The sequence below is a fragment of the Cydia fagiglandana genome, chromosome 1, assembly GCF_963556715.1.
Source record: "Cydia fagiglandana chromosome 1, ilCydFagi1.1, whole genome shotgun sequence".
NCBI lineage: Eukaryota > Metazoa > Arthropoda > Insecta > Lepidoptera > Tortricidae > Cydia > Cydia fagiglandana.
The window spans coordinates 28,620,194-28,642,892 of record NC_085932.1 but is presented as its reverse complement, the minus strand read 5'-3'; the positions used below and the strand labels follow the sequence as shown (position 1 = coordinate 28,642,892).

The 22,699-nt window shown below is 39.1% G+C and overlaps 1 protein-coding gene across 1 annotated transcript; it reads left to right on the top strand.

Annotated features, from left to right (window-relative positions):
• The first annotated feature begins 72 nt into the window (after positions 1–72).
• On the top strand, positions 73–22,373 carry LOC134668687 (phosphatidylinositol 4-kinase type 2-beta). The gene is made up of 11 exons (XM_063526131.1): positions 73–436; positions 2,459–2,577; positions 7,798–7,998; positions 13,058–13,183; positions 13,953–14,050; positions 14,547–14,685; positions 16,395–16,537; positions 17,216–17,291; positions 17,807–17,946; positions 20,266–20,355; positions 20,992–22,373. The coding sequence occupies exons 1-10, from the start codon at positions 211–213 to the stop codon at positions 20,351–20,353; spliced, it is 1,356 nt and encodes a 451-aa protein (XP_063382201.1). The 5' UTR covers positions 73–210; the 3' UTR covers positions 20,354–20,355; positions 20,992–22,373.
• The last annotated feature ends 326 nt before the right edge of the window (positions 22,374–22,699 follow it).

Below are 22,699 nucleotides of genomic sequence, written 5' to 3'. Positions count from 1 at the left end.
CTTCACTGCACTATTTAGAAAAAAAAAAACATTAGTCTATGCCAATTTCGTCATCTGTCAGTCGCGAATTTGTCAAATTGTCAGTGATCTATAGTCTCTGCTTGGCTACAATGAATGAAGTGGTCGTGTTTGTGTAAATGATAGTGGAACAAAGAATTTACAAGACGAATTAAATGAGGCTCGGCAGAGTATCGCTGTTTAACATTACTCATGAGTACGGAAGAGACTCTGTTGAACCTCGATTTCGACAAGCCGCACAATCCAATTACGCTGCCGGATGACGGCGTGGTATCTCTGTCCAGTAGTGCTGAGGAGATTTGTTTAGTGCCAGAGGTCGGTTTTGAGGGCAACGTGGATTCCCCGGGGGTCAACCGGGAGTCGCAGCCGCTCCTGGGCGGCCGTGGCGACTTCGAAGTGTCCTACAACCATTTTCCAGGTAATTACGTGCTATTATCACTGAGTCATGTATCCGCCTATTTATTTACCAAAAACCTAAGTTTGCGCCCACAGAACATATGGCAAGCAATCATTTTCAATTTAAATCGATGACGCTCGTTTTTTTTCTAAAAATACTTGTCTGACGTCCCAGTGAGCTTTGTATGGCTTCCATAAAGACAGTTTAATTTATAATCCAATGACATTGATATATAGATAGTAAAATTGACCTTGGTTTTCTATACACATCCCTGATTACAAGGTGATCATATTTTGGCATTGTTTTGCTACTAAGTTTTGCATAATTATGTGTTCAACTTCATGCTACTGAAGATTCATTAGAAAAATAATGTTTACTCAGGTAACTTGAGTGAATATAGCCACAAGGTAAAGTACAATGTCAATTTTCAGCCAACTGTAACAATTGTAGATTGTCTTTGCCATTTTCACTTTGTTTTTATAAAATTTCTTCAACATGGATCAGCCTTTTCACTGTGGTGAGCCAATTAATTTTTAATCTCTCTGTAATGTTTGTGCTTTTATTGTAAAACAAATAATACTTTGCCTCTTGTCTACTGAAAAAGCTATGCCATATGCTACCTGTGAAGGCTTTACAGAAATACAAGAGTTCAGTACTCTTGTTGCATGTATACCGTTACTTATTACATTCTGTTGATAGTTTAAATACATATTTTCCATACATATTTTCAACCTATGTGATTCATATTTTTCGAAAACAATTTCTTACTGCAAAATTTGACATACATATGAGTTACTTAAAGTTAACTAAATACAATGTGCAAAGTGAAAGTTTGTTATTTGTACAAACTCTTACTTAAGTAAATCTTCCAAGCGTGTTTGTTCTGATACAAAACTAACCATATTCTGATAAACTTGAATTGCACATTTCAGTCCTTTATTTCATCAACTGATCATTGTTATAATTACATGTTGTTCACTTTGCAACCTCAATAAAAACCTTTGTGTTTGGATTTTGAAATAGTAGTTACTGCTCTACTACTCCTGGGTTTAGAAGACGGTGACTTAAATTTGTTTTTAATTTCAATTCAAACTTACAACGCCGAGGTGTTACCTATAGTACTTATTCAGTTTGATGAAATTTAAATCATATTCAATTGGAACAGAGTCGCATTTGTTTTGTTTCATTCAATTTTAAAACAAAACCAAAATCAACTCTATTCCCTGCACAAAAGTTTCAAATTTCAGTTGCAAATTCTGGATTTTTCATTTCTATGGTTGGGCCTTAGGAGGATAGAGCATCATTCACCCAGTAGTCAGTTGTAGATAAAAATGCTAATTCCAATGGCGTCTGATAAACAGGTTTCACAGAATGTGTTGCTTAAAAACGAGCTCGTTTATGATTGCCATTCATAATGAGGAGTGTGGCAATGAAATGGTTTTATGTGTTTTAGTTAATTAAAGGCCTTCAATATAATCATGAATGTATTCATTAAGAGTGGCTCATATTTTGATTTTAAACAGGTAGATAGAGTAGATATAAATTGTGTTATCTATGGTATGGTATAAGAAAAATGAAATAAATATTTCATAAATCATCATTAGAGTTCGATTGTATTTCAGGACATTTTCTACAAAGAAAACCAAAAAATATAGGTTAAACATGTATTTATAAATTAAATATAGTAAATAGTACCCTATACAGACAAAAGATAAACAAACATTTTAGAAAATATGCCTTCCTTAATAAATATCTGCCAATGATTCCAAAAAAATGTTTTAGCATTTAGTATCGTTAAATATTTTAAAATTTCATTCAGTTGTTTAGTTAAATATTAAACAAAATTTAGTTAAATTGTAGGTACCAATACTGAATTTCAGGTAGTAATTTATTTAATATTAAATTACTTAATTCTAATGTTGCTTTGCCTTTGAATTACATTAAATCCCATAATAAACCGTAGCATAATAAGATTAATAACTTTAATAAGGTACATATTCCATAAGTCTTATTACTATGTATAACTCCTATTATTGTTGGCAGATGACCCGCAGTTCAGTGAGCTGGTGTGGCAGGCGGAGGTGGCCATCGACAACAACATTTTCCCAGAGAGGATATACCAGGGCTCCAGTGGCTCCTATTTCGTAAAGAACCCTGGTGGAGTAAGTATATTTCTTAATCTAGCATTTTTCAACAATGTTCATGACAGGACCAACTAGGCATTAAAAATAATGTGTCACAAAAAAACCACAACTAACCCTGAAAAAGTATGTGTTTGCACGATTTATAGGTAAAAGTGCACAGATATTTTTAGGGATGTAACGATACCGATACCGATACGATATATCGGCCGATATAACCGGCAGACCGATATATCGGCATCGCCGATTTAAATTCAGCCGATATTACAGTTTGAAAAGCGCGCGAAACGAATGACGCTGCTAATAATTTGAATACACTTTGTTTCCATAACAAATAACCCTCCTTTTGCGTTGCCGTAGTCGGGTAAAAACTACCTAAAGTGAACTATAATTACTGATTTGGATTTACTTTTGCATTGATTGCTTGGTGGTTACCTAAATAAATGTTTTTTTGATTTTGGTTTTACAGTTTTTCACACTTCACAAAATTGAGTGTCTATTAATACATGTATGTTTTATGCATAATAAGTATATAATTCCTTACTTGTTATATCTATTAGCTAACTACTGTGCCATTGATATCGGTATCTGTATCGGTATCGCCGATTATTTACTTCACAAATCGGTATCGGTATCGTATCGGCAAAATCATGTATCGTTACATCCCTAGATATTTTAATCCCTTTGAACTATTCACTATAGCGTCTAGCCGCCCAGAGGCCTATAAAAAGGTCTCCCGCAGGGTCGGAAACCGGTATTTGCTCCATGGATACAAAAATACCGGTATTATTACGTTCGTTTTCGTTCTTTGGTTTATTATTTCATTTTTAATGGGACAATCTAATAATACGAAGTTGTTACCTAAATACATGATTCAGTCCTATCTAAAAAGAATAAAATAATTTCAAAATATTGGGGTATTTCGGGGTTTAAAAAAAATACCGGTTCCGAGGGGGGAGGGGGGTCTCCCGTTCCGTTCTAATTTGAATCGTTATTTTGACAAATCAAAATTGGATTTGTCTTAGCAAGTTTTCACGCATGAGCGGCTAGAGCATAGCCAATAGCCATAGCCACTAATCAAACTGGTTTCTTAATTTTAATGCTCTTTACGTTTAGTTCATTAGGTGGCGCCGGTAGCCTAATTAGAAGAAACTCCAATTTTAAAATGAGACCTAATGAGCGTTTTAGAATTGTATATAGAACAAATGTCTTATTGTATTAGGACTTCATTCATTTAACACAGGTATTAATGTCCCTAACGGGTACAAACACAATCTCGTTTATTTACATATATTAAAGTTCAAAGCCTCTACTATCATCAGATGAGACATCTATTATCATTACATAATTAATTTCCTTATAAACCAACTAATTACTTGCCCAAATATTCAAATACCTTTCAGTACACCTAGTTCAGTACAAATAAGTTGTCGTGTTTTTAAGTATTAAAATTTCACGATACGAGTTGAGTGAGTCACGCGGCCATCAATATTTCTAGGAGACTTTCTTTTAAACTATTGCAATTTTTGTTTTGTTGTCTGCAATGAGCAATTTTTTACGCTTCCCAAAAATCTTCAGTGAAAATGGTTACAATTAAAGATTTTACAATCTTGGTGCAGTAAAAAAGTAGTGTACCAAAATTAAACTCTGAATATGGAAAAACGACCTTACCTAGGTAACCTAAAGTTCAATTTTGAGCGTAAGTAATTGTTAGAGTTTGCTGAAATTGCCCATCAATGTTCATCTTGACAATGATTAATGAAACAAATGAACGCGACAAGGCTATCGCATCTAGGTTGCTTAATTTGTGCGAAAAAAATAATAAACAACGTTACAGTCATGGCGATAGAGTTCAAGGTTCTTTGGCAAGCGGTTATCATTACCAATCAGTAGTCCTGAGTAGTCATGATTCAATTGCACTGGTATGAATTTGTATTGCATATTAATAAGCTTGTTGTCTCATCTCTTCTGCCTGTTGTACAGAAAATAGTTTCAGAGAAAAATTAACCTATTTTCACGAAACGAGCACCAGGAAATGGTTAGAATTAAACTCGTACTATATTAGATTATTAAATTAAAAAAATCCCTACACTATATCCCAAAAATATCCATATTATGCCAAAACATCATTTTAGAAAAGAGCTGCATGATACTTTTCAAACGACTAGGTCGATTTCTATAAGAACCACCGCAAGGAAACTCGCTTTCACGTAAAAAAAAACCGCATCGAGCTACGATGCCTCAGACAGACAGACATTGGTATCAAACATATAACACTCCTCTTTTGCTCGGCGGGTTAAAATAAAAAGTTGTACAATAAGTATTAGTTTTATATTATAAAAAAATGTTACAAGACTTAAAAAATGTTCAGGAACTGTGTAGGTACTATTAAGTACCCAGGTATAACGTCTCAGACAGCTAACCACAACCTTCAACTTACGGTTTACTTTTCCTGTGACCTTGACCGAAGCCCACGCGGCTTATTTCCGAATAAGACATTTGATACAACACTTTTAGGGTTAGGTAATACATAGTTAGTACTAGAAAACTGCAAATCAGCTTGGGAAAATATATCAATCCCGGACGACTTAACAGAGGCTTTCCTGTGAAACTATTTGGTACACTATTGGTTGAGCTTTTGAAGTATCGCAAATACGAGTAAGTCATTTCTAATTAGGGCTCGTCCAGAAATCACGTGATCATATTTGGCCTACTTTCGACCGTGATGTCTTCTCAGACAAGTTATGATGACGGATATACTTATTTATATAAGTCTGACTACGGAACCCTACACTGAGCAAGTGAGCACGACCCGAAATGCTCTTGGCCTGTTTTTTTGACATTTAGATACTGTACTAGAAATACTAGAATACACATAATCTGCTCTTATTCATAATATGCAGATCTGGTCCATACCAGTTTCGGTTGAATTGGAGCATAGATAAATATTCCGACGCGGGGTTAAGGGGACTTCGAGAATGGTTCCCTTATTTGGTGTGTCGGAAACAAACTGTTACTTACTTGATACCTTCTTCTGCCCTATTGTCTAGTTTTAAGGTCAGGTCATTGACATCTTAGGTACTTCACCCCTTTTTACAAGCTTTTTATTAACTTGCAATGTATCCATGTATGACACTATGTTTGTACGGGCCAAATCTTGCAAGTTAAATTTGATTCCAATGAAGTTGAAAATTTGTATAAGTCGAGTGACAATGCAATATTATGGTACCATCGAGCTGATCTGTTGATGTAGACAGGAGGTGACTATAGGAACTCTGTGATAAAACAACGAGTGTTTGGAGTTTTTAGAATTGTCTCAATGAGTATTATTTGCATCTGGAAGGAAAAGTACAGTCAACGATAAAAGTTTGTACCAAAAATGAAATTTTTGCCAAAAATGTATTCTGTATTTAGTTACACAAGCGTAGTGTTGTTAGTAATAATACTACTTATAAAAAGTTAACGTAGGAGTAGTCTCGTCAGAATCAAGGTATCGTGTCGCGACCCCTTTTGATAATTCATAACAAAATGCGTCATCTTACGGTTTTAATATACGCAATATAATAGGTACCTCGTTTAGTATACAATACATACTAGTCAAATATATCTTTCATGTTGTGACGCATGAATAGGTATGATACTTTTAAATGATTCGTTCTGAAGTTTACTTCTTCAACCTAACGTTTTCCCGGCTTAGCGCCCGGGTCCGCTTTTCTGCTCAATATTCTCCACTTTGTCCGGTCATCGGCATTCTGATTTGTTCTAAAGCAGCGGTCGGCAACCTTTTAGCAGCCAAGGGCCACATAGTAGTTAACGGAGGTGACGCGAGCCGTACTTTGTTAATATTTATGACTTTATGAGACAGTCGTTTGTCATACTACTAAATTCAAGATTTTTTGTCAGACTCTGGAAATTTTGTAACCTATTAATTTAACGTGTATTATTTTAATTACTTTAGTTTAAAATGTGCCATACATGTCTTCTATATTTGTATGCCATATGGCGAAGCATAGTGATACTTTATTATACATTTAAGAACTGTTGTACCTATGTTTAACAAATAAATAATTTGGAATTGGAATTTGGAATTGGAATTGTCATTATTACATACAAAATAGCCAAGGCGGCACTCGGGCCGCAAATGACAGGTTCACGAGCCGCATGCGGCCCGCGGGCCGCAGGTTGCCGACCGCTGTTCTAAAGTAATAAAAATATATATATGTAATGGTATATTGCTTAACCCGTGGAGCGCCCTACTGTCACACGTGTGCTGTTAATTAGTATAGGCAGGTATACGAGTCCACACTGCTGTGATTCTTGGGCGCTCCACGGGTTAATGGGAAATGCCGTAGATTCTCTAAATATTATACGAGAAATACATCAAGGACAAAACACAGCAGAAGTCGCCATTATCGTCATACAATTTGCATCGTAAACAGTGCGTCCCACGACTAAACACAGGCGTGGGCGATCCCTTAAACGTGATTATGTAGTTATTTTGTTACACGGATTTTATTAAAATCCGTAAAAACGTAAGAATAGCATTAGATTATTTTGTTATCTCCATGCCAGGTAAGATTTAGAGGGGTCCCTTTGTTTCCCATAAAATTTTAAGTCATAATGTATTGTTTGTCAAATTATCATTAGTCATAAAACTGAAACCGTTAACTTTTCAGGATTTTCGTAAGGCCTATAGATAGGTTACGTTAGGTTAGATTTGTTTTATGGCAATCCTGAAAAGTGACGCGTTTCTGAACCAATCAAATTATGACTAACGAAAATGCGGGCAAATAATATATTACATATGATTTAAAACTTTTTGGCAAACAATACACAGAGAAAAGGATAACAAAAACACACTTAGAATTACAAAAATAAACTTAATCCGGGGACAAGGAGAGTTAACTAATAGGAATAAATTGACTTTTGCAATTTCTATTAGTTCTTGCAATTTCTATTATCTGTTTGTTGAAATTAGATTTAGGATTACTGAGCTGTTTGTAGAAATAAATAAACTTTACAGAAATAGTGAAACGTCTATAATTATTACTAAACTTCATTTTTTCCTCCAATACAGAACTGTTTTTATAATTCCTGGTTTAGTTTACTAATGATTTTTCTCTCAGTGTAGAGGCCCAAGATTAGACTACGACACTATACACGGAAGCTGTATATACTGAGTGTACCATATATGGTGTTGTCGTCTAAACTTACCTTTAACCTATTTTGCTTTACTTACAGAAAATAATAGGCGTATTCAAACCAAAAGACGAGGAGCCGTACGGCCGGCTAAATCCAAAATGGACGAAATGGATGCACAAGCTCTGCTGCCCGTGCTGCTTCGGCAGGTCCTGTCTGATCCCCAACCAGGGGTACCTCTCGGAGGCCGGTGCGAGTCTCGTCGACACCAAGATTGGACTCAAAATCGTGCCAAAAACTAGGGTAAGTGGGCAATGTGGAACAAAACAATTTATAGAAAATAATGGGAGTATTCAAACTTAAATATACTCGTAGGTAAACCATATTGTACGCCGCATAAATTTAGACAGTAAAGATATAGATGATGCGGAGCCGGGAACAAGTTCGCAACAATCATTCTAATAAGAGCCTTTCTGCTTCAAGTTGATAAGATGACAAATAGTTAAACGCTCAAAAATTACATCAATCAGTGTATGAACTTAATTGAACAGGAAGTGGACGAAATAAATGCATATGTGCTGCTTTGGGAAGTCTCGTCTGTTCCCTAACCACGGAATAGTTACATCACAATAAATTATAAAAAAAATATATACTTGGTTAGGGATAATTACACTCTAAGGGCCGCTTGCGCGTTCCAGGGCTAGCCTACTAACTAGAAGTTAACTGTTTAAACTCGTTAACTCCGAGATAGTTGGCTAACCCTCGAACGCGCAAGTGGCCCTGAATGACTGACAACTAAGTTTATAGTCCGTGTTTTTTATCATTAGAAAGAACTTCGCAGAAGTAAGCTTGCGGTTCCAAATCCGGCACTTTTAGGGGTAATAATTTGAAGTAAATTATATGTATTGACCATGCTACATTAGATAATTCAATAATTATTAAAAATTAAAGAGCCTGATAAAAACTGCACGCTTGCTTCAGTGGAGTTCTTTCTAAAGCTAAAAAAAATGAACTATAGACGTAAACAATAAGGTATTTCAGTAGTACTTCTATTAAATGTCCGCTTTCCATCAAACTAAACATATCTATTATAATTTAGGTTAATTTCCTTGTTATGACTGTCGAGGGACATAAATTTGTTTTACCTACATTAACTATGATTTCATTGACTGTATGAAGTCGTTATATTTTATCTCCGGGCGTTATTGGACTATAATATAGTAATGAATCATTAATTGCACAATATTTACACACAACTAAATACAATTTTCTAGAATGGGTTGTGCAATAAACTGATTGCTTTAGAAGCCTTAACTGGTGGGTTACGAAAAAAACGGTCCGAGCATGGTATAATAATATACTCCGCCTGGTACTCTCTTCCCGTCTTTTCTAGGTCACATGGCTGACACAAGCCTACGTCATCATGCGACAGCGCTATATGATAATATGCGATAGCGCTATATATAGCGGCCATGTTATTGTGACGTAGGCTTGTGTCACTCTGGGAAGAGAAGACCATGTTTTATTAGACTATGGGTCCGAGCGAATTCGCCTGACGCCGAAGTCTACAGCCTCAAAACGACCGCCGTACGTTTGTGGTAAATAAACATACGGCGTACGGCACTGACAATGATATAAGCTTTTCTAGTATAGCATAACTACATTTTAGCTTAGATCAGAAGCTTTCGAATAGGCATAGATGTAATGCATAATTGTTTCCATCGTATTTTCTCGGAAGCGTTCCTATTTTTCATGGTACATCCGTCAATCTCAGTCCTTTGCCTACCGAAACTGACTGAAATAGCAAAACACGTTCGTACGTTTCCGTGAAAATACGATGGAAAATAATTATGCACTACCTACTTACATCTCTATGTGAATATTACCGCGAATATACCAAGAGTTCGCGCCTCAGAAATACTGGGCTCAAGAGTACGTCAAACTATCTTTGCATGGCTTCCAATATGTCTGTCTGTTACGAAGTTGCCTTATGTACGTCATCGTTAATATATCCGCGCCGTGGAATTCAATATCTACATCACAGACAAAACATCCTCCAGACTGAGCATAGTCGCGCTACCCCCTCTGCCACGCGTACGGTAATTTTACTCCATGTTCGAGTCGAAAGTGTCTTTGTGTGACGTCCGTGTCTTTGAACCAATCACGGCACGGGACTTCGCTCACCTCGTCCCGCGCACCCCCGCATTTTTGGCATCGGTTGCATGAAATAGTTGCTCTAAACTCGGTCTAGAGGATTTCTAGTCTATGATCTACATACACTACCGGCACGCAACTCTCATACGGAATCTCAATTTGACCCGATTACGTTACAATCTCGTGACATCATAGGGAACAGAAGTATCACTTTGCGCACTCCGAAGGAAACATGGCTAAGGTTACATGCGTCTTTAAAATCAGAAGCCCTTTCGTGTAATTCAACTGTATCTTCTGCTTACGTGATGAATTTACGTAAAAAAGCGCGATAATATAATTATTTTGTGGCATGACACGTGTCATCTGAAATATACTTTGACCAGAATATCTGTGAAAGCGAATTATTCTATCGCAGCGCAACTGCCACGTTTTTCTGGCCCGAACCCTACCACGGTTTTCGTGTTCGAATCTATATCTTAAGTAGATATCTCGTGTGTTTGTTGTATTTCTTTTATGTCTGAATCATATGTTTGTAAAGTGGCCTAGCTGGTATTTTTGTAGCTGTATCTCACGTCGCCTGCGGTTTATTGTTGAGCGCGTTTCCTTCATGTAAGCTCAGGCTTTCTAGCTGATTCTAGGTCAGCTGACTCTAGGTAGGTAGGTTTTGTTTATATGAACATCTACATTGTTCAAAACTTAATATTAAGCAGAATGTTCGTCTGATTGGCTTTGTGTTTATCATAATAGCGTGGATCCAATGATGCTACTAGCTACTAGCGTCCTGTAGGTTGAAGGATCGTCTCTTCTTCTTCTTCGGTATCACTCTTGACAGAGTGGTCGTGGTCATCACTTCAGGTGTTGGTGGCAAGCTTCACAACACGTCGCCACTCTTCTCTGATAGCCGCCTTCCTCGTGCATTCATGTAGTGATGATGAGCCATTTACTGCCGCCTTTATCTGGTCAGTCCACCTCATAGGCGATCTTCCTCGTGGCCTGGTACCCTCGACCTTTCCCTGGGCCACAAGTCGCTCAATAGCCACCTCCCCTCGGCGGCATAAGTGACCAAAAAAGGTGAGCATACGAGACTGCACCAAAGATGATAAACGCTGCTTGATGCCGAGTTCTCGAAGTATAGACTCGTTGGTACGGAATTGAAGGATCATATAGGTACAGATTTTAAAACAAATTTTGTCACTCCTATGGACAAAAGCTAACAGGAGTTACAAGTTAGGTATATTTTAAAATCTGCGTACGGCCCAAGGAGTACAAATACCTAAGTGTTCAATAACAAAATTAGGTTTTATTGCCCTTGACTTAGGGTATCTCTATAGGAGACGTGGACCTAACTGCTGTGTATGACCCTAATACATATTGTGTATATGTTTTAAATTTAATTGTTTTGTATATTAGGCTTTATTTTATTATGATACTTCCCATACGCACAAAGGCTTTCTTGCCGTGGTCTGGCGCTGATTAATTTAGACGTATGGAGTGACGCATACGTTGCGTCACGGCATACGATCGTTGCATAGTAATCGCGCGAGCGCTGACATACAGATCGATACGCGCATTGTTTATAATGCTTATCGGTTAACGTGACTGATAGCCGCAATCAGAGCAGACATACCTAATATTACTTATAGGTATAGTGCAAAGTATACTGTCTACGCGATTTAGAATGCTATTTCAAAATGAATAGAGTCGTCTTTGGCGTGTGGTTGTTTTATGATTCGATCAGATTTACCTTTCGTATGCCTTGTCCCGTATCCGTACCACACAATTTGGACTGTAAGTTACAATATCAAGGTTATTAAGTCAATAGCAAATTTTTCACAAAGGCATGCGAAGAGTAGACGTAGATTTTTAGTCCCTGAATATTAATGGAGATGCACATTTCGTGCTTATTGGAAACAAATAGTCGATCGTGTATAACAATTTGGATTTAAAAAAAATTAAATAGTATAATGGTATTAATGATATGAGTCGCTTAACTTCAAACTCGGGTAAATCCATCTGTCAGATTATGCGATTTTGGTATTAAGAAAACGTAATAGGGTAGATATTTGCTAAGAGGGTCCAATGGATTTACCCGAGTTTGAAGTTAAGCGACACATATAATGATACAAGTGCGAAAAATCGGAAATTGACATCGAGTGGCGATAAATCGAAACACGACCGAAGGTAGTGTTTTAGGCCCCCCCCCCCCCCACATATGGCGTCTTTCGAGCGTCGGCGTCTACAATTCTATGGCCGACGTCAACGCAACGTCGACGCAGCGTCGACGCAACTGCGCAGCGACGTCATTTTCCATAGCGCTGCACCGACGCCGACAGACGCCGACGCTCGAAAGACGCCAGATGTGGGGGGGCCCTTAAATCGACGCGAGTTACGAATTACCTTTTCGCACGTATTATATTTATTCAGTCTTGTGAAATCCATTTAGTTTTGGTTATTTTTACTCGCGACAGAGGAACGGAGACGGCGTGTATACGTTTAGGGTGAGAGACTGATTGAGTATTTGTTCACACGGAACAATTTTCCCAATTGTCGCCAAAACGGATGATCCAATTAAGCTGCGGATTTATGTAGCTGTTATATCTTGTCGGGGGTTTTTAAATATAGAATTATGCCCCAAATTTCTGATCTGATGACCCGAAATATGAGACATAATTTTATATTTTTAAATACCACAACGTGGCCATAGGAATTATGTGATAAAGCAACGCATACCCATTGCGTTTGGGTTGGTTAGAATTGCTTCGCGCGACTATTGAAAGCTTGAAAAGAAAATATCGTTGACGATAAAATCTTTTATCAAAAATTATCTTTCTTTAGGGTTCCGTTTCCGTATCCTAAGGGTAAAAACGGGACCCTATTACTAAGATTCTGTCCGTCTGCCAGTCACCAGGCTGCATCTCATGAGCCGTGATAGTTGATAGCACTAGACAGTTGAAATTTTCACAGATGATGTATTTCTGTTCTGTTGCTGCTATAACAAAAATACAAAAAAAAACAAAATAAAATAAATAGTTAAGTGGAGCTCCCATAGAACAAACGTGATTTTTTTGCCGTTTTTTTTTTTGTGTAATGGCACGAAATCCTTCGTGCGCGACTCCGACTCCGACTCCGAGCTCCGACTCGCACTTGTCCGGTTTTTTTTTACTTATTAAGCTGCCGTCTAATTCCAAATATTTGATAATGATTGCAGGTGGTGAAGCTGGTATCGGAAACGTTCAACTACTTGCGGATAGACCGGGAGCGCTCGCGGCTCAAGCGAGCCATCACCGAGCAGTTCCCCAACCTGAGGTTCAACAGGATGGGACTCCCGCCTAAGGTAACTATTGTATAGCAAAGTAGGTTTTCAACATGTGAGTTGAAACCATCTATGGAGGCGTAAAGGAAGCATTCCACGGGCTGTCCCGTACAAACGCATTTTATTTCCTGTGTTGCGACTTTTTTTTTCGGCATTTAAAGTAGCTAATTATTTATCTGCGCATAATTTTGACCATTTGTCATAGAAAAGGAAACTCTTGTACTTGCAAATCTTCAGAAAATCGCGTTTGTACGGGACAAATGGTAGACAATTTCATGGAATGCTCCAAAGGCCCTATTACAACAAACAAAATACGTGTTACAAAAAGCGAGGCGTATGTAATCTGAAAAAAATATGTGACAAGTAGTGTCATAAAAATATGTACGTAAAAACAACGCTTTAGTAACCTTATCCTAAATAGGTTTGTCCAATCGTCCATATGTCCGGGGCAGTTGTTAAAACCTATAAAATATAGGTTTTCACCTGCAACTGCAATCATATTTTTGAGATAATAACAAAAAGCTCAAGTGAGATTGGGCGGGACATATCTTTCGGATGCACCTGGACAGATGGGCCAAAATAGCGACCGAATGTGCACCTCAGATCACCCGAGGCAGAGGCAGACCAAAAATAAGATGGCGAAACGACCTGGACTCATTCTGTGGCGACTGGCGGGAGCATGCACAAAGCCGTGACGAGTGGCGAAAGACAGGGGAGGCCTTTGCCCAGCAGTGGGACACAATATAGGCTATACAAAAAAAAAAAACAGTATCTGTTTGTGTTTTTCCAGGCGGGATCGTTCCAGCTGTTTGTGGAGGGCTACAAGGACGCGGACTACTGGCTGCGGCGCTTCGAGCAGGACCCGCCGCCCGCGCACGTCATGAGGAAGTTAGTATTTCACGTTACCTCGAAATAACTTTTTTGGTCTGCATTGCGGTCGGGGGCCGTCAAGGGCTAGGTTAAGGCATATGTTTCCCACGTAGTTAGCTGGCCTGCGACAAACGTGGCCGAACCACCGGAGGCGACATTCTTGGAGCTTCTCTGCTACGTCACGGACTGCGAGGCTGCCACGGATGTACTCGTTATGGATGTAGAAAGTATAGTGGTAATTTCAGTAAGGTCCACTTGCACCATTCTACTAACCCGGGGATAACCGGTTAAACCTGGAGTTACCATGGTAATCAGTACAATTTGACATTAGGTTATCAGGTTTAACCGTTTAACTCAGGGTTAGTGGGATGGTGCAAGTGGGCCTAAATGGTTTAAAGTTGCGTTAAAATCTAGCGAATATACGTAGTACTACGCAATGTGCGAGCGACGCCTTCGCGGCATATGCATTCGATCGAACTGCTGTATCTATATTTATTTACTTTTACAATTTCAGATTCCAGCTACAGTTCGAACGGCTCGTCGTGTTAGACTACATCATAAGGAACACGGATCGCGGCAACGACAACTGGCTGATCAAATACGACGCGCCGCAGGTCACGCCGCGGGGAGACATCGACATGACCGACCCTAGCGTAAGTTACATCATAACTACAACACATATTATAATCACGTCTATTTCCCGGAGGGGTAGGAGAGGCGTATTTCCACTTGCTACGATTCTGATATACCTCTTTCGCTTCCTTCACTTTCATAACATTCCTCATGCACGCTCGCCGGTTACTACAACATAAAGGGGCCCACTGATTAACAGTCCGCCGGACGGTATCGGCCTGTCAGTTGTTCGGAACTGTCAAAATTTTATTGTAACTGATAGGTCCGGCGGACTGTTAATCAGTGGGCCCTTTAAGGGTGGTATTCAATCTGTCCAATTTATTTGTCCAATGTGTATTTTGTCGCACATTCTGCTTAATGAGAGACGCAATGACATTGGAATTGGACAGATGGAATGCCATCCTAAGGAATACAGGCTCAAAAATTCGTTGATCAATAGTTTTACAAGCTTTTATTTAGTTTCACCTGACCATTGTCTGTCTGTAATCAAATCTTGCAAGTTAAATTTAATCCACGTCCCGGTTTCCGATTGAGCTGAAATTTTGCATGCAGTATAAATCGCATGACAATGCAATATTATGGTACCATCGAGCTGATCTGATGTTGGAGACAGGAGGTGGCCATAGGAACTCTGTGATGAAAAAACGCAACCCAATTGTGTTAGGGGTTTTTAGAATTGTCTCGATGAGCATTAGTTGTCTGTCGTAAGAAAAGTACAGTCAGCGATAAAAGCTTGTACCAAAAATGAAATTTTTGCCAAAAACTTATTACGACGGCATTTTGCTGATAATTGTAACAAAACTGCGTTTTTTTATCAAAGGGTGGTATTCCATCTGTCCAATATGTAATGCGTCTCACATTTTGCTTAATGGGACATTGGACAGGTGGAATACCACCCAAAGCTAAATGAAAGTATTTTGAAGATAATACGGCGTCTTGTTATAGCTAGTGATTGTTATTTAAGTTTTGAAAGAGAAGAAAGACAAATAGAAGAATAATAGTAAGAAATATATTCTTATTTTTTTTTATACTACAGATTTGATCCTGTGAGCATTCGCTCTATTTTTTGTGTAACAATTTTTTTTTATTCTTTATTCTTTATTGTATTGCAGCATTTTAGCAACATATGTTACGTAAACGTTCATGCTTAGTGCCTAGTTTCACGTAATTAAGACGAAACAGGAGCTGAGTTTTAAATATTTTGGGTAAATATAACCGTCTCGCTACAGGAAGCGGCTCCTAAAACTAGTGCGATAAGGACAAGGCGAAAAATCCCGCGTAAAAATCTCTAAAATCGAGGTTTTGTACTCGATTGTTTCCTCCTCCAAAACTTAACCAATCCTTACCAAACTTGGATATATAAATGATTATGAAATTATCTGTGTCGGACCGTTTTGCTTTTTTGGCTGATTGATATCAGTTTTGAATACTACGCCTCTCATTGCGGCATAGTCAATTAGGCCATTTTGGCGATTTTTGAAGGGCTCTAGCGCCTTAAAAAACAAAAATATCAAAAACAGCAAAACGGTCCGACACAGATATTGACAATACTAATCCGTGTTGACAAAATCATTGTTCTAGCATCAAAACCCACGGAGGAAACAGTCGAGTACGTTTGTATGGAGAAATGACCACTCCTGTTGGCTCTTAAAGCACGTCGTTGTAAAATAAGAGAGTAACTTCGATTGTATGGCAGCTTTTTAAATTAGAATGTTGCTTGTGTTTGCAGAATTGGCAGACGCCGGAAGTGTCGATAGCGGCCATCGACAACGGGCTGGCGTTTCCGTTCAAGCACCCCGACTCGTGGCGAGCCTACCCCTACCACTGGGCCTGGCTGCCGCAGGCCAAGCTGCCCTTCTCGCAGGAGACCAAGTAAGTGAGAAAAGAACACCTATTGTTGTTAGGCACAGTTCCCATATCGTCGGCCTGAGGGCCGCCCTACATCTGGCGTCTTTCGAGCGTCGGCGTCTACAATTCTATGGCCGACGTCGACGCAACGTCGACGCAGCGTCGACGCAACTGCGCAGCGACGTCATTTTCCATAGCGCCGGACCGACGCCGACAGACGCCGACGCTCGATAGACGCCATATGTGGCCCCCCCACATATGGCGTCACATAAGCTCTAAGTCGCAAACCTCGTAACTCCATTTCAAGGAAATTAGTGATTGCTACCTTGGACAACAATACTTATAGTCGCAAACCTCGTAACTCCCCCGGAGGAGTTACGAGGTTTGCGAATTAGGCCGACGATATGTTGTGTGGTAACTTTTCGGCAACTCCGGTTTGTAGTTGATGATTTCTTGGCTTGCCATGGTTTGCTGAAAGTTGGTTTACTGGATATTGCTGGCTTCTGATAGTTAGATGTATAGATAGTTCCTTCTTTCTTCTGGTTCTTTATAGTTTCATGTGCCATAAATCTACTTTCCAAGAAAGATAAGAAATCGGCTAGAACTGGCAATTCTCTCTGGTTCTGAAGCTCCTTTAGGTAATCAGTGAAGGAAGACGTATTGAAATGAGTTTTTACATAAATATTGTGTTTATTGTTTCAGAGAGCTAGTACTTCCGTTATTATCAGACATGAACTTCGTCCAGGAACTATGTGATGAATTAAATTTATTATTCAAAGTAAGTATAAACTCTAAAATTTATAACATTAATTCCATATAAACTATTTTGATAAATTGGTAATCATATTATTTTGTGCATCTGATGAATTGGCTAAAAAAAATGAGCAAACGAATCGCCTGATGCTAAGCAATTACCGTCGCCCATTGACACCTGCAATACCAGAGGGGATGCGTTGCCGGCCTTTAAGATGGGAGTACGCTCCATTCTTGAAGGTTGTATCGGTCCGGAAATATCGTAGCTACACCTACAGATCATTCGACATTTTAGCGTAGACGTAATCTTGGATATTTATGAGAGGATAGTTATAAGTCCAGGCGTGGCTCACTCCGCGATTTCGATTTACTTGCGGCCCACACCAATTTTGGTGTGCAGCAGTAGTGGTTGCCGGTCTTGCCTACGGTACCTTGCGGTCATATCTGTCGTAATAGACGCGTTTTGTGAGAGAGTGAACCTTGTGTACCTAGTACTATTTTGTATTCTGTGGTAATACATAAGTGTATTGTGTGTTGCAGCAAGACAAAGGGTTCGACAAGGGTCTGTTCGAGCGGCAGATGTCGGTGATGCGCGGCCAGGTGCTCAACCTCACGCAGGCGCTCAAGGACAACAAGAGCCCCGTGCAGCTGGTGCAGATGCCCGCCGTCATCGTCGAGAGGTACCATTAAAAAACATACATTTGCATCACCCCACTAACCTGGTGCCACAGACAAAACATCCTCCAGACTGAGCATAGCGCTACCAGGCCTATGGAACTCTCCGCGCGAGCTCGGATTTATACCTACGAATTAGTGTCCGACCGAAACATGTTTTTTTGCCGAAACCGAAACCGAAACCGAATGTTCGGCTTTGGCTCTAGTTTCGGCCGAAACCGAAACCGAAACCGAAACTTTTGTAGACTTGTTAAAATCGTTGAAAAAATGTCATAAAACCTCTTTTATACACATATTATGGGGCTGTCAACACCCAATATCCTTGAAATTGATGTTACTTAAGCAGTTTTTTAAGAAAATTACTAGAGTTAGACCAAGATAATTCTGCAACGATTTTGATAACACACGCAGTGCAAGTGTTATTCTAAACTAAAATTTTCTTGGTCTAACTCTATTCATTCACCAGTCAAGTTAACATGTAGATACAGGGTCATCCAAAAAACCAACCAAAAACGCGAACGCGAAAGTTTTTGTTGACAATATCGCAAGGCCGGGTACCAATCTTCACCTGGGCCTAAAAATCCGAAGTGCCCCAGTGAGGCAAACTTTCATGTGAAGTCAAAGCCGTGCTTCAGGCTTCAGGATAAGTAGTTGAGCACAGACTCCAATCAATGTCCATTGTATTAAAAAGCGAGACCGCAGGCCGAGCACGGCGCAGCGAGGCCAAAGGCTAAGCTGAAGTAGAGGACATGTGGAATTAACACAAACCAATAGTAAATTGAGATAAAATCACTCATTCGTTCCGAAACAATTAGACAGTGTGCGCGTTAAAGTTATTGACAGCCTCTTAAGACTGCGTCTACCGTCCAGTGGCGCCCTCATTAGTGGAATTGTGTTTTATAATAAACCAATTAATTTCTGTACCTATACATGAATCAGTATAATATGTATTAATATTGTTGTCCTACTTATTTTTTTCGTAAGTTTCGGCCCGGCCGAAAGGTTCGGCCGTTTTTTGGCCGAAACCGAAACTACAGCCGAAACATGATTTTTTGGCCGAAACTGGCCGAAACCGAAACCGAAACCGAACCTTCGGTCGGACACTACTACGAATCTGCTCCCGTTCACGGTAGAAAAGCAAGCCAGTTGGTTGCCACACGCGCTCATGTACGCACGTCACCGCGCGCCGCACTGACAATTTTTACGATAGTTACAAGCTACGTAGTAGGTACCTACCTACTATTGAATTTCTTTAATTAAACATGTGATGTTTATTATGTATGAAATAGGTAGCAAATTTTTAATTTATTTTGGCAAATGTTTATTTTAACGACAGTAAGTTAACTTTACACCGGAAAGTGCCTACTCATTTTTGCTCTGGTTAACTTATAATGAATTACCTGTATTCATGGGGTTTCTATTATTTTTCTTTATTGTGTAACATTAATTTTCTATCTGGTTTTAAATTACACGAAGTTTAAAACTAATTCTTGCTGGGATTATTGCGCGGTTTATAAAACGGCGTAAACAGTGCGGTTACTGCAGGTACATATGACCTTTTAAAATGACTTATTTTTCAAACACTAACGCATAATTGAAATATTAGGTATAATTTAAGATTTAGCTTTCCTTTTATTTCACTCCGCTGTTTAAGTAGGTAAGTATTTATTTATCATTTCTAAGCGTCAGCAACCCTAGTGTTGTGCCGGTGCGCGCGGTGCGGGGAGCGTCGCGTTGAAGGTCACTCTATTGTATTTTTGTGTAGGTATCAAAACGGTAGGTATTTGCGTTTTGTTTGAGAGATAAGTATCTGTTCGTAAGAACTATTATAATTATAATCTGTGGCGCTACCCCCTCTGCCACGCATAAGGTAATTTTACTCCATGTTCGAGTCGAAAGTGTCTTTGTGTGACGTCCGTGTCTTTGAACGGACCAATCACGGCACCGGACTTCGCTCACCTCGTCCCGCGCACCCCCGCATTTTTGGCATCATCGGTTGCATGAAATAATTGCTCTAACCTCGGTCTAGAGGATTCCTAGTCTATGCCTGGGGCACATAATAAGTAATAGTATTATCATACAGAACGGCCACGCCCCGCCACGCCCCGACTCGCATCACCTCGCCCCGCGACTGGCCGCGACATGAACCTGGCGGACTTCTGGCGTCCTCTCAGTAAAGCGACTTACCCACACATACACAATGACGCGCGTACAGACGTGCCGCACACACATATAAACGCAAATGGTTTTTGATGTATGGCTTGTAACTGCCTGGGCAATTTTTTATGCCTATACAATATACTAATGTATTCTATTGTTTCCAGGTCCAAAAGCGGGTCGACGTCGTCACGGTTCTTCGACTCGTTCCAGCAGCGCTTCCAGCACAAGTCACCTTTCTTCTCCTGGTGGTAGCGGTCAGTTCACATACAACTATTTCTTACACCATATTCGTAAAACTTATTAAGCTTTAAATTTTGTCTCTTTCTAAAGACATCTGTCACATAAAAATTTCAACTAGACTCTAGATCAGTGGTTCCTAACCTGGGGGTAATTACCCCCGTGGGGGTAAAACTGGTATTTTACGGGGGTAAATAAACTAACCTAATACATATAACAATACAACAAACGTACACGTTTTTTTTATTACCATTGGGAGGAGGGGTAAAATCAGGTTCCCTAGTTAGTCATGGGGGTGACTGGACTGAAAAGGTTAGGAACCACTGCTCTAGATGGTCAGCCAAATCTTCGATGTTCGATGGTTTGCCGCGCGATATGGAGACGAGGCTTAACAAAACAAGAGTCGTCATATTTGCTTCGAATCGGATAGCTTAATTAGATCACGCTGTACAGCTCCATACATAACGCGGTAGGTAACTCTGTTTGCCATACAGCGCCATCTATACTTAGCTGTAAAACTCCGGATATCGTTTTTTCGAAGATTTTACTCATATTAAAGTTAATGTGTCTTTGATGTTAAAGTTAGAAATCAAATCACAAATTAGAATTTGATTATAGGTACTTTTTCTTATTCCAATTTTTTTCTTTTTCAGACCTAAACAAATGGTGATAATACGCGGTGAAGTTATTAGTAAAACAATTGTATGTATATTTATGTATGTTAATGTAAAATAGTGCATATTAATATAAATTAGGTACTGCTGGATTTATGTAACTTAATTTATGCTATAATTTTATATCTACTTAAAAATGTTCAACTTGTATACATTGGCTCGGTGCCTCTTCTTTCACTTGAATACATATTGGATTCCTAAGGGTGGTATTCTACCTGTCCAATTTCTTTGTCCGATGTGCGATGCGTCTCACTTTCTCGTTAAACAAAATGTGAGACGCCAATATATATTGGACCAATATATGGGACAGATGGAGCACCCCAATGTAAAGTATCATGTGACATTTTGAATTGTCATTTATTTCCTTAAACCGTTACCTATTAACCTAATTGGTTATTTCAGTTATTTGTGATAGGTTCACTTATACTAAATAAATGTGTTTAGGAAATAAGCAAATGGAAATTTAGCTAACTGCATAATTGGGGGAACAAAATTCGGAGAGTGATAGGTTGTCGAATGTTACTCATGTTATTATATATTTCACTCGACGCAAAGTACTGGGCTATAACCGCGAAAATCGAAGTTCGCAAATTGCGGGCATTTTTCTCTGTCACTCTTATTACGCCTTCATTGGAGTAAAAGAGAAAGATCCCCGCAATTTGCGAATTTCGGTTTTCGCGGTAGCCCCTTTGGACTGTAAATCATAGAGCAAACTTTATTTATTTTTTGTATAACAAATCTCATTTAATACTTATTCGTCCAGTGTTTACGCACTTAATATTCCCATCATGAACTTGCATTAAACATTTTTTAAATTCATCCGTTCTGATCAGTGCTTACTTGCTTAACCCTTCGTATGTCTAAGCACTGATCAGTGCGAACGAATTTAAACCTATTGTATTAAACAAAGGATTTTAATTCGAGCGCACTGATCAGTGCTTATACAGACGATAGGTTAAACATACGAAGGTTTAAGCAGCTTGGATTTTTTTTACAATTTAAAATATACATATCTAAAATACTCCAAAACAGTGGTTCAGTACAAAGTGTATGTTTTTTTTTAAAATCAGCAGTACTAAGTATAAAATTTGTTTTTCATTAGTACAGTTAACCGCATAAAACGTGTTACATTTCTTACATCGTACTGATATAAAATAAAATAAACGTACTCTTAAACAAATGCGACTGTAATGAATTAGGGGTCATGTTTAGACCACGACTAGTCGAATGTTTTTCTTCTGATATATTTTTTTATATTTTACTTTCATATTACAACAAAAGTAATGATTTTCCAAAACTCGTTACACTTTAGCAAATTCGTCTCCATTAAGTAATAAATTGAGAATCTAAAGGTAAGCGTCGGCAAGAGGTTGCCGCGACCCGGCAGCGGCACGGCTGCCCGGCAGTCGCCGCACTGCTTTATAGGGATTTGTATGACACACCGTCCGATGCAGGCGGCCGAGCGGCGCGGCCGTTACGGCGGCGCCGCCCAGCTGCCACGTTCGGCGGCGGCGGTCGGTCGCGGCTGCCGGGCTGCGGCAGCGTCTTGCCGAATGCTATCTTAACTCAGTTTTATTTTAACTATACCTCAAAAATGTAACGATAATGAATTGACGATTAGTAAAGGATAAACGTTGTACAGATGTAGTGCATTCTTTTCCATCGTATTTTCACGGAAACGTACGAA